This window comes from Lagopus leucura, unplaced genomic scaffold (genome assembly GCF_019238085.1).
Source record: "Lagopus leucura isolate 7727_CA_CO unplaced genomic scaffold, USGS_WTPT01 Super-Scaffold_100159, whole genome shotgun sequence".
Classification (NCBI taxonomy): domain Eukaryota; kingdom Metazoa; phylum Chordata; class Aves; order Galliformes; family Phasianidae; genus Lagopus; species Lagopus leucura.
The window spans coordinates 8,024,611-8,037,719 of NW_024962335.1; the positions used below are offsets into that span (position 1 = coordinate 8,024,611).

Sequence of the window (13,109 nt, forward strand, 5' to 3'; positions counted from 1 at the left end):
GTGAAGGTAATGCTTTCTCTGCAGCGCAGAACATCTTAATCTTTCCCTGATTTTCTGTGAAGTATGTAGAACTTGATTTGCAATGGTCGTTTGTATCATTATAAGGAAAGATCTGGATGGCTTTGAACTATGTGACGTCTTTCACTCATAATTTCTACTCCAGTGTTTTCTACATGAAATAGCATGGAGAACTGTGTGATTGCAAAGAAATTATAGAACTTCTTAAGTACTGTACTCACTTAGCATGAGGTTTGCTATGCCTCTGAAACACAAAGTTTGTAAAAATAATGTATTTTACCATATATTTTTTAATGTTTTAGATAGTTCTTTCTTTCTGAGAGACAACTGTTTTGAAGAAGTCTTGCTTTTTTATGTGGCTTGCTTTAGATATTATAAGGCTCACATTACTTTTTCTAACACAGTTGCCATGGCCTCGCACAACTACTGAACAGCTGCTGATGGAAATGTTTGATGGTACTGCAGCTCAATTCCTTGCCATCCTGGAAGCTCTGTCTGATAGCAGTAGGCGTGTGCTGCACCCTACTCCACCTGTTCCTGATGAACCTGAAATTCATGATGTGATTTCAGAGCTTTTTTTTGCAGGGCTGGAAATCCTCTCAGGTAACAGCATAAAGAACAAAAAAAGTGTTGTGAGGAGCACAGTCCTCCATTTTCTTAGTTTTTTCCTTGCTGTGAAAGAAAGCTTGCCTGAAGGCATATATTTTAACTAGGAGAAGAAATGGAAGAGTGGCTGGGTGGCAATGTGATGGACAGCCAAGGTCAACCCACCACAGTGATTCACTTTTTTTTTTTTTTTTAAGTTCACTCAAAGTTAGATTTAAAACTTGAGGAAGGCTTTGGACTCAATAATTCCTTCCAAACCACCTTTTCTATGCTATAGACCGAGCATAACTATAGGTATAAAGATACTCTGTTAACAAAATTACCTAAAGAAACTAAATGCACTTCAGTATCATATTTACTTTATGACTATTGGCTAATTGGCATATAGCAGATCAAATACAGTATAAAGTAGTGTAATTAATTGTCTGTTTTAAAGGTGGAGTGAGCAGTACTGATATTCAAGGAGATGATTGCGCTGATAAATTTGGTATGATTAATGCATCATCAACTCTTCTGCAGTTGATACTAACAGGTAAACTGGCTTTGAATTTTGAGAGTGCCCAGCAGTTGCACTCATGCTTGGTGAGCAGAATTTATTTTCATGAGTTGCACTTATATGCGTAAAGGTATTGCAAAGCACTGTCATTTTCAGGTGTATTTTATATATGTATATATAATGCTAAGGCATTCAAAATGAATTATTTACAGAAATCGTTGCCATTTTTGTGAAACAAATACTACCTGATTAACATATAGAAGTACATGTACATTGTGGTAATCTCATACTGTTAAGATATGTTCATGTCCGTAAGCCAGTTAAAGTCCAACCTCTACAGCGATGTCCTGGTATATTCTTGTAAAAGAGAAGTGAGATGTAGCAACATTAGAACTGCTGTCAGCTTCTCAAGATCCTAGAACAAATCACTGTGCTGTTTCAGAACATAACAGCCTTCTATTATTAAGTCGATATACTTTTTCCCATGTGCCCAGGTGATACAATGACTGTGGCACTTTCTTAGGATTGTATAACACTACTGAAGATACTAGATAAGCCACTTGCTTAGAGTTCCCAGGATCAGGAAGTCCCTTTTACACTGGTCTGTACTTCAGATAAACTTGGAGGGTGGGAAAAATAGACTCTCCCTGTATACATTACATGTTTTCTGACACAGCAATGAGAAATGCTCAGCTATCTTGCAAGAAGTTGTTCATGTTTCTATGCATTGTTTTTCAAGTGAATTGCTGGTGAGGAGAGTTGCCTTGAGAACATATCTAGATTTAATCTCTCTGCAGCAGAAAGGACTAAATCCTTGATGCTCTCTACACAGGCAAATCAATATCAATGAGTACAGCCTCTTTACAATGAAGCAGGACACTGCAAATACATCATTATAGTAGTATGCAAGTGTACACATTATGGCAAAATGATAAAGCTATTCATTGCATTGTAGAGTTGTTAAGAAATCCTTCAGGATTATGCTGAATGTACAAAAACAGAATTTTACCTTTGTATTTATGAACACCAAATTATTGCTGAAGTTAAACTTCTGAATATATATGTATGTATGAAGCATTAAATATAAAATGTTTTGTCATCATTATAGGAGAAAAGAGAGTGTCTGGAGAGGCTGCTGTGAAGTTTGTAAAATTAGCTTTCAACTATGAGGAGTGGGATGTGTTTGATTCTGCTATTGTATTTGTTACTAATTTTCTTCAGGTAACTATTATACTATTTCGACAATCTTTACGTAGTCTATTCCTGTGAGGTTGAGGAGCAATGTTCAGTTTCCAAATTCTAAGACAAATTTCTATTGATTGTTTCTGTCAATTAGGCCCAGAATGACCCAAAGTGGAAGAAGGCAGAAATGGAACTCCAACTTCTTACCTTGATGCGACCGTTACTATTTCCAGGAAAATTTAGGCATGGTTTTTCTGTTGATGAAAGTAATACTAGGAGAGATCATTTGCCTTGTGTTTCAGATAAGAAGAGTACAGTCAGAAGTGAGTTTTTGGTTACAGATCTGTTTGCATTTCAAATATTTTTGAAGCAAGAAATATTGTTTATTGATTAAAAACAATGCAATATGTTGCATGCAGTATTCTGTGAAAAAAACAGCAACTGATAACTTGCCACCTACTGACTTTTGTCCAGTTGCCATTTGCCTATTTCCCTTACATGAAATGACCTCTATTAGGTATATCTCTTATTACATGCAAATATGTAAAATGAATGGATATTTTGGAACAGGTTTTCAGGAAAAACATGAAACAGATTTTCTTTTGGTCATTCTTGTACTTTGTTTATTTTAAAATTCTTGCCATTGAAGCAAGAAAAAACTTGTTTAAGTAACTAATTTAATTCAGTGACATTAAAAAAAAAAAAAGCAAAATCTTGACAACTTTCTATTTGCAAAAATAATAGTGTTTGTTTTTCACAGTAAGTGAATTAACTTAGGAATATCTGTCTTCTTTGTATTTAGTTTTTCTTAGACCATATTATCTGCTGGTATAACTTTGTAAGTTGATTCCTTCAAATGTTTTCAAATGTAGGTTTGTAACCAGAAATAATGTCTTCCATTTCCTTTTTTTCTCCTCTGTATAAACACTGAATGTAGCAGGTTCCTTAAAGCATGGAGAGCCTTCTCATGATCTTATCATTTTGGCAACAACAGTGTTCTCCTGTGTCTCTACATCTAAGCAGGTACAACAAGATTAGAGATGTATCTTATTAATTACTCACTTAATCTGTACTGAATGTATATAATTTAAGACCAAAGGAATCAGGGGCATTAACAAACTACAAAAATGAAATAGTAAAGGTGAAAAAAAAAGGCCTCTAAAATGTGATCTATTGTGAGTTTTTAAAAAAGATTATTATTTATTAAATGTAATTAGGCTACAAAAAATTAACAGATATTAAATCCATTTGGAAAACCATAGGATGAGTTACATATTTTCTGAACAAGCAAAGACAATATTTCTTTTAGTATATTTGATAGAGTTGAGTGAATACAATCCGCTATAGAAAACATTCCTGCAATATTTTTGCAAATAAGAACAGTGACTCTGAGAAATGAAAATACATTTATTGCAGCAATTTGCTTGCAGTTTGTGGTAAATTCTCATTGCAAACAAGGAATCAACATCAGCAAAACCAAGATGAGTCGGACTTTCTTGTACTGAAAGCTCTACTACAGAATAATGCCACTACACATCTAATAATAAATTCCTAGAATGACCACTTGTAGCTCACTTGTTCAAACTGAAATTTTCCTTAGTGTGGTACTGTGGGAAAAAAAAAAAAAAAATTGCAGTGAATTGTCTCCACTAGCATTTAAACTAGGCTTGTTTTCCCAAAGATTCATGAAAAACTATCCTTAGGAAAACATTTTATGCTAGTACTGTATGATTTTACTGCAAAGTTAATTCTAGTCATTTTAGAATGTTGTTCCAATTTGAATGCAAGTGGAGCACGCACATTTTTTTTAGATTTATTATTGTATTTTCAGACAAATAATCTTGCCTGTGAGGTGATCTTGCCTTTAGATAGTGTAATTTGTCTTTTTTTTTCTTCACGGATCACTGAATTTAAATTCTTTTGGTTCTTCTTTCCACAAATCTCTGTACCTTATCTGCTTGATGGAAGGAAGAAAATTTGTTCCTTTAGCAGCAGAGAATCCACTGATTATGGAGTTATGTGATATATAGATTATCCAATCTAAGACCTTGCTGCCACATAGCAATGGCATAGTGTCAAAAGGGTCTTCATTTATTTCTTTTACAGTATTTTTCTTTATCAATTCCCAGTACCAACACCCATGAAATCTTATGCTGAAGCACATAGAAGTGCACAGACACTGTGCAAATAGTGGGCTTAAGCTTTATGTACTTGAGGCAGTAGTCCCAAACTGGTATAAATGGCAGTAAATTTGTACTTTATGTAGTAGTCCTTAATCACTCTTTAGATGTTAACATGGTAATAGACATGCTCTTTTGCCTTATAAACTTTGTTACCTAGAAGGTTAACTGAATGGAGTTTTGAATTTGTTAATCTCTTGGTGAGATGTAGATATGTTTTAACGTTTCTATCAGCTGTTCCACTGCAACCTTTTTTTCAGTTCTTCAGTGTTCCATTCAGTGAACCAACAACCCGTGGAAGTACTCTGTCAATACAAAATAAAACATACTAATTTTGACCTCCTGAAAATACATGAATGCTCCAATTAAAAATTTTCCAAGGATAATGTAACAGTTAAACTACATTACATTTTTCAAAGAATTTATTGACTATTATAACATCTTAGCGACAGTTAATTTCCTTGTTTCTTCCATGAATTTTTCATCTCACTATTTTCTTTGTATGACTTTTAAAAGCTTGACAATAAAGAAGGAAATAATAATAATAATAATAATAATAATAAGCTTCTAAAGCCACACATATTGTCAGCAGAAGAAAATTTGTGTGACCAGAAACTACTTTTAAAAATATTTCTTAAGCTTTCAAAATATTGTCACTCCTTATCATACAGATAAATATGACAATGATTATTTATTTACTTTGGAAACTTTTAATAGTGTGTATGTAATGTGCATGCAAATCTGTTTCTACAATTGTTTTGTTTTGTTTTTTTTTTTTTCTTTCCAGAACATCCTACCTGACAAGGAAATACTTTTTGATGTCCTGGTGTTTTTGTGGCAGAAGTGTAAAACAGGACTTCAGTTAAACCCGATGAATGGAAGTGGCTACTTTAAATATAACCACAAATACAAAGCTTCCAAAGTATTCCTTTATTATAATATGTATCTCTTAATACAAGTTTCATCTGTTACAGTAAAGCCAAGAAAAAATACTGGTTTTCAGTCTAAGTGGATTTTCTTATGGTAAAATGCAGATAAATCACATTCAATGAAAAATGTGAATTGTATGTACACTCTGGACAAATTAAAAAAGTAACCTGCTGTCTGGCAGTAGGCCACAATAGAAATGGCAGCAGCAGAAACCTTGCAGATTAAGAGAAGGGAGTTGGAACTCAACAGGATTTGGCCCACTAGACAAAGCCACAGTCTTCTCTTGGACTTTTCCTGAGACTGAGAAACTATTGTTGAAATATTGTCATGTGAAGGATAATTTATGGTAGTTTCTCAGGGCTTCCAATAAACAGTTGATGGAGACCAAAAGGTTTCTGAAGGAGTGCCTTTTGTAACCTCGATTTCTAAAGAAAACTGTTGACATTCAGCAGTAGGTAGCTTACAGTTAATGTGCTGTGCACGTACAACAGAAGCACTGAGGTATCTTTTACACTGGTTAAGTGGAAAGATACTTAGATAATTGAGTGGCAGATGATCACATCTGCTGCAAGGCTTACTATACTATGACATAGTATGACAAAGTATGAATGTTCATAATCTTTTCCCTTTCTAGAGTAATAATAACTAATAACTTTCTGATTTTTTTTTTTGAAGTGTTTCTAATTTTATAGTGGCTTGCATCTTGGTCTGGTGGCACTAAAAAATAAATGTCAAGTACAAGTTGTGTTCAGGTTTATGAATGTATTTAAACAAAGTTGAGTGCAAAACCCTACCTGCCTCTAATATATAAATATCTTTTAAAATGTCTTAACTCTATTTTGATCCTGTTTTTATTATCTCCTTTTTTAGTGGGTTTATGTACTCTGGATAATAAATGAAGTGATTCTGCAAAGTAATGTAGCAGATACTGATGTTGTATTGGCAGCAGAGATAACCTTATGTCTAACTGCAGTACTGGAAAATATGGCTGATTCTGCAAGTAAATCTAAGAAAAAAGCAGGTAAACAACAAAAAAGTGATTGTTTAAAATAGTATGATACAATTTTGTAAATGCAGCTTCCTGAATAGCTAGAACTAATGAAACCTGCTTTATGTCTTATTTCCTACATTTCCAGTTCTCCTGAAGTATTTCCATTTTGAATCACATCTTTTATGACTCACCTTCCCCACAGTTCTTTTTACATTTCTTTTAGCCCCTTCTTGGTAGCTTCGGATTATTCTTATGGTCTTTGGATATTGACTAGACAGAGGGCAGCATGTGCTGTGGCTCATTTGGAGAGTTGAATTGCTGATTGACTAGTGACACAAAAAACAAAAGATGGAAATACAGAGGTCATACTAACGGTTTTGCTTTTATTATGTCATTAATTTGGATCTGTCTACACAGATCTTTTTTATATTGGAATTTAATTGTCTCTGAAGTTGAACTTAACTCTACTGATGTGGTTAGGATAATGCAATAATATTAAACAGATTTCCTAAAAAGACCTTACTAATGATGTAGAATATGAATATATATACATACTTTAAAACTTCTCTGTTGCTTTTGATGTATGATCTTGTACTATGAATCATATTTTTTATTATTATTTTACAACAGCTAGAGAGTAGATGTTAAAGATTCTTAAGGCATATCTAGGAATAGAAGAGAATGACAGTACATTTTGCTGTTTTTGAAAGTAAGAGAATCTTGGGACACTACTATTCCACTGTAAGGTCAAGTAGGTATTGTTTCAGGTTAATGTTACGAAAATCATACAATTCTGATGGAAACTGATGAATTATCATTGCAACCTGTTACTCTTTTTCACTCAGTCTAAATATGTCTTTTTTGGAGGGAAAAAAGGCTGAACGGTGGGGAACTGTTGCACAGAACAGACTGATGAAAAGCCAGTCATACTCACAAATAAGCTGAGAAGTCTTTTTTTTACTGAGTGAATTCTGAATGGATACAGACTTTACAGAGTTAAGGGCTCTATCTGAGAGCAAAGAAGCTGCTTCCCCTTGTTTGGAAAGGAAGATATGATTATCATTATCATCAAAATGTGACCTTGCATATTTAAAAATCATCCAAAAGTTCGATTTTCATTAAAAACTGTTGTGAATTAAATAAAAATAGATTAGGATTGATTAAAAGATAAAATACCAGTGTGGATCGTATCATAGAGAGAGGAACTATGGAACGAGTCCAATTTTCATTGGCTTGGATCTAATGTTACTATGAAATATGGGGCATACTTAAAAATACTACCTTATTCAATAATCATATACTGAATTATTATAATTGTACATAGGTAACTATGGTGTTTAAACTCTCAAAACCTTGTTGAGAAACAGTATAATTAATGGTCAAGTACCGAAGAACTGAATTGCCAAGATTTTAAATTAGTGGTAAATTTGATTGAACAGTACTAAAGTTGAGCATGTTTCATTTTTACTTTCTGATTTTTTTTTCTACAAAAAAGGGAAAAGAAGTGTAATTCTCTCTGTAGATGAAACCTGCGACATTCCTGAAATATTAATGGTAATGTCTACTTTATTTTCACTAATAAATGTTTTTGAATAGCATAAGAACACTTATTTCCACTTGTAGCATCCTCATAACATCTCATTTTAAATTTCATAAAGTTGAAATGATTCGTATAGTGAGAATAGTGAAGAGGAAGAAAAAGGTTTTTTTGAATGAAATAAAATTCATAAATATTTGTCTCATCTTTTATAATAAACAGTAATATGAATGAAATCTTATTTGAAATGTGTTTTTTTACAGCATGATCATACTGATTTCCACTTTATACTCTTTCATGCCAGTGCTTAGTACCTGCTTTTAAAGGTTTAATAACACTTACTATTAGCATCGCACAGACTTTAGTTTTTACGTTATTTGGGGAAATATCTAGAGTTGTGCTTTTGTTAGTTTGTTTTGTAAGACTGGTGTGGAACAGATGGAACATCCTTGCTTTGTTCAGTGTATCCAGTGTATGTCAGTGCTCAGCACTGTGCTGGGATGTCAAAGGAAAAAGCCAAAATTTCTTAATAAAACACAGTAAAAGCATCAGTATGAGGATTCAGAAATTTTATCAGTACTATGTCTTAATGCCTACACACACAGAGAATCTTCAGTGCAGTGACAGTTAAAGCTGTTTGTTTCTGAAATGACAGTGTTTTCTTAATAACTAATGAAACATTATGAAATGACTTATGAAAATGCTGCTTGTAAACTCAGTTCAGTTTCATTCTGCTGTGAGCTAGGCTCTGTGATACAGTAAATTTCTTTTTAAGAGCTTAGGGAAAATTCTAAATTAATTAAAGTTTTGTGTTAATCTCAGAGAAGTCCTACAGAACAACTGCAGCTTGCTTATGAAAATCTTGAAAAAACAATTAATGAAATGAACAAATCTCGCTTAATGACCTTCATACCAGATGGAAAGTCAGTATTTGACAACTGCTGTACAAAGGTAAATTCTACAGAAAGCTGTATTGCAACTAAATCTAGAAATAGTATATTGGATTTTTTTTTTTTTGAAAGCTCATATTTTCTACTATTTTTGCATTATTAAATGAACTTCATCTTCTGGTCTCCTGTAAGAAGAGGATAGAAAGAATAAATCATTGTGTGGGAGACATAGTATTTTCTCATTCCATAATAAACTACAAACTCTTTTAGGTCTTGCAATTTTTGTTTGAAGATAGATATAACTTGTAACTTTCTCCTATATTGAAGAAAAATAAATCATTTTCATTTGTACTGCTTGCAGATTTTCATTAATATAAGTAATTTTTATTGGAAGGAATTTAGATTTTCTAAATTTTATCATTCTGTGCCAACTCAATCTTTGTTTCATGGTCTGGTAACAAAATAAACCAAAATCTTCTACAGTTTCCTGTTTATTATTACTCCTATATCCTATTGATTATTAGTTTTTGTATACTCCTTCTCCACGCTCTTCTCTTTCTAGACATTGTCCTTCTATGCTTTCTTTTATGATTGCATACTACAGTTATGAATAATTTCAAGGTGTTTGTCAGCTTACTGAAATAACAGTATAAACATCAAAGTAAATGTAGTAAACCATTTGATACAAGCTCATGTTTGCTTATTTACCATTTTTTGTTTACTAGGTGGGCTCACATGGCCAGAATCTGAGTTCTGTTTTGGAATGGAGTAATGATAAGACAAAAACAGGAAATATTTTTTTAATGGATTTACATTTGGAGCTCATTCAAGCCCAACATCGAATAGCCGTGAAACTTCTTAAACTGACACAAGGTAAGTTGCCGTAAAGCTAAATGATAATCATAGCTTGATTACAGTCCTCTGTTAATATATTTTGTAATACTAATAAATAACAGAGTATCTCCTTTCCAAAGAGGAGCCAACATAAGGCAATTTGCATGCCTTATGCTGATAGAAATAGGATACCATATTTAAAGAATTTCAGTTTACCACATATTTATCTCTGATCCATAGTCAGCTGAAGGGAGTTAAGCTTTGCTAAGAATTACTAGATTTGATTCCTATATAGTCTTTTTTTCTTTTTTTTTTTTTTTTTTTTTTCCAGTTTCAATATATTTTCAGTTACAGTGTCAGTAAGAGACACTGTGCAGGTGTTCTTTTTTCTGAGATCTCTGCAGAGCCTTCTTCAAACTAAGCAAGCACAACTCCCTCAGCCTTTCTTTATAGGACCAATGTTCCAGTCCTCTGATCATTTTTATGGCCCTTTTCTGTGCTCTTTGTAATGTCAGTTTCTACTCCTGTGAAGTGATTCTTATCTCTTCAGCAGATACTAACTCCTGCCAACTGCCTCCTGCAAATAATGTTACTTTGTCTTCCATTCTTGTAATTTTTCTAAATTAAAAGTTACTATTAGCTTGACACAAAAGAGTTCCCCTGTGAATTGTACTCCATGATCAGACAAGATCCTTCTTTTCCTGTGATGTTGGCATAACTGCTAAAGTTGCCAGAGCATACGGGAGAGACTGGGTTACTGGCGTGGTCTTTCCAGTAAGTTCTCCTTGAACCAACATAAAGAGCACATGGTGGAACAGAGCTTTTCTACAGAGCGAGCTATGCATTAACCCTTCTCACTGAAATCTTTTCAATGGCACTCTCAGAATGAATTATTCAAGATTTGCTTCCTGGATAGGTGTTCAAAAGGATGGCAGAAATCTTAAGTCCGGCGAGTATCATGTGAAGAAGATTGAAGATTCCCATTATTTAACAGGTAAGGCCTATTAAATAAGATTTTAGGAGTATAATAAATGATTACTGCTGTTTTATAAATGTCTTAAAATATCTATTTTACAGAGGCAGATATAATGGGAAAAATAAAGAAGAATAAGCTATCCAGAGCAGTCTTTTTGATGGAAAAAGCTGTACAGATGTTCCCTAAAGACCTAAGTACTTATTCCCAAAGGCAGCTACTGCAGGTAATTAAAAAAAAACACAATATCACAATTTTCCATGTTCTGTAAAATTAAGACTTGAATTACTCTTACAAACAGAAAAAAAAACTGAAAGAGCTCTAAGGACAAGTTTTTGTCAACTTCTGTTGCCAAATTTTCCTTGAGAAACTTCATCATGGTGAAAAAATAAAGAGACTTAAACTGGGAGAGAGGATATCCTCAAATTTTGTGCATATGTGCAGGTTACAGGAAACCTGAAAGGGATGACTTTTGTTTCTATACTTAATCACCTAGACTTTGCCATTTTCTACACTGCATCACCTAGGCCTTGCCAAAATGTCATGAAGGTTTTCTTCTTCTCACTGCAGCCTTCAACATTCTTCTTTTTAAAAATCTGTATGTTTTTTGAACTTATTATATCTGGTGACGATGAAATTAGCTTTGTTTGAACTTATTAAAAAAACATTTTAGAATTTGGAGGTTTTGGAATTTGTGGAGGTTTTGGAACCTATGGAGGTTAAAGGTAGATTGTGCACAGGTTCTCTCCAAAGTCTTCTAAAATCAGTGGAAGTCTTTCCACTGTGTGACCTTAGTGACTTTTAACCCGTGTCTATTCATGAAAATTGACTGTTCATCAGTGGGGTGCAAAATATGTCTATAGCCTGTACAGTACATGTCTGAATATTCAGTTATATAATATATAAAGAAGTATGATAAACAAGAAGTTACAAGAAAGTGTTTTTCTTATAGGTGCTACAAATTTGGAGGTATGATAATTAGAACACTTGCTAATTTCATTTGAATGCAAAAATGGCATTCAGAGAAGAGACACTAAAAGTCTAATATATTTGTAAAATATATTAGATTAAATTAGCAAGAATGTCAGATGTAGTAATATGGCATGAAAGTTATAACTGTAGTTACCAATGAAGACTTAAAAGGAATTCCCAAGAAATGTATGGTTATCCCAAACAAATGTTTGCATAGGCCTTATGTTGACCTTCCCTATATTTTTGTTATATGCACTCTTTACAGAGAAGGGAGTAGATAAGATTATATATTTGCAGCTGGTTATCAGAAAATGCCAGATTAACTTTGGACAAATTTAACATGGTGATTTTAGATATTTGTACTGTTTGAGGTAGAGAGTACTCACTTCATGAACAGCAAATTTATATTTTTGTTTTCATGCTTTTGTATAGAAATTTTTGCTTTTTTATCGTGGAACATCCGAGAGCTTTACACAGAATCACTTGTATATTTTGATGTTTTTAACAATACAAAACTTTACTTATGTTGCAAAATAGAAAAATACTCATTCTGCTGTTTATTGGGAAATCATGCATACAACCTCTTAATATTTATCAAACCATTGGACAGGTATGGAAACTTCTGAGTAGTATGTGTATGCTCATCCACATCACAACGTTTAACTACTGAAATTACTATGTGTCTTTCATTTTGTTTGATTCCTCTCCCTTGTTTCATTCTTCCTTCCTGTCCTCTACGGCTACTTGGATATCCAGGCTTTTACAGATTTGGATACGTTAACAGTTCTTGTTGTCCAGCTCTAAACTAAATAAACAAGATCAAGCTAGTGCCACAGAGTAAGTCTGTGACAGAAGCTTCTTCAGTCATAAGACTATTTTTCCTCTTGTAACACTGCCACATTTATTGCCTTCTGTTCTTCAGTTAATGATGTAGAGGTCATGCAGTGCATCTTGCAGTCACAGCACTATCTTTATTCACACTGGGATAGTGTGGATTGCCCTAATAAGAATTATGTCCTCAGGGAAGAATGATTCCAAGATCCTTTTAATTAAAATTTCTATCATAATACAGTTTGCCATAAAGAAGTATCATTTGTAAGCAAGCAATGAAGTTTCTCCAGAAGTTGTCTGGTTGTGTAAGAGGAAGAATCACTCAATTTCTTGTTTATCTTATATTCTTCCTTAGACATTTCCCACTAGGGTTGATGCAGCCCTAATCAGAAAGTGGAGGGAGAGGGGAGAAGAGAATGAGCTGTGTTTCCCCCGAGGAAAAGGATTTGGGGATGTTGGGGATTGAAGACTCAATATAAGCTGTCAGTGTGTGCTTGCAGCCTGGATGGCCAACTGTATCCTGGGTTGCATCAAGATTAGCTTGACCAGCAGGTCAAGGGAGGTGATTCTGCCCATCTACTGTGCTCTTATGAGAACCCACTGCAGTATTGCTTACAGTTCTGGGGCACCCAACACAAGTAGGACATTGTGCTATTGGAGTGGGTCCAG

General features: G+C 33.7%; 1 protein-coding gene across 1 annotated transcript in view; it reads left to right on the forward strand.

Annotated features, from left to right (window-relative positions):
* The window catches only part of CFAP54 (cilia and flagella associated protein 54), a 105,531-nt gene that overhangs the window by 22,247 nt on the left and 70,175 nt on the right, over positions 1-13,109 (forward strand). The window contains exons 9-20 of the mRNA XM_042889930.1: positions 423-621; positions 1,061-1,156; positions 2,229-2,341; positions 2,457-2,625; positions 3,243-3,325; positions 5,270-5,404; positions 6,283-6,433; positions 7,899-7,957; positions 8,763-8,891; positions 9,556-9,703; positions 10,581-10,658; positions 10,742-10,863. Of these exons, the coding sequence (XP_042745864.1) occupies positions 423-621; positions 1,061-1,156; positions 2,229-2,341; positions 2,457-2,625; positions 3,243-3,325; positions 5,270-5,404; positions 6,283-6,433; positions 7,899-7,957; positions 8,763-8,891; positions 9,556-9,703; positions 10,581-10,658; positions 10,742-10,863 (1,482 nt within the window). The remainder of the gene's footprint in view (positions 1-422; positions 622-1,060; positions 1,157-2,228; positions 2,342-2,456; positions 2,626-3,242; positions 3,326-5,269; positions 5,405-6,282; positions 6,434-7,898; positions 7,958-8,762; positions 8,892-9,555; positions 9,704-10,580; positions 10,659-10,741; positions 10,864-13,109) is intronic.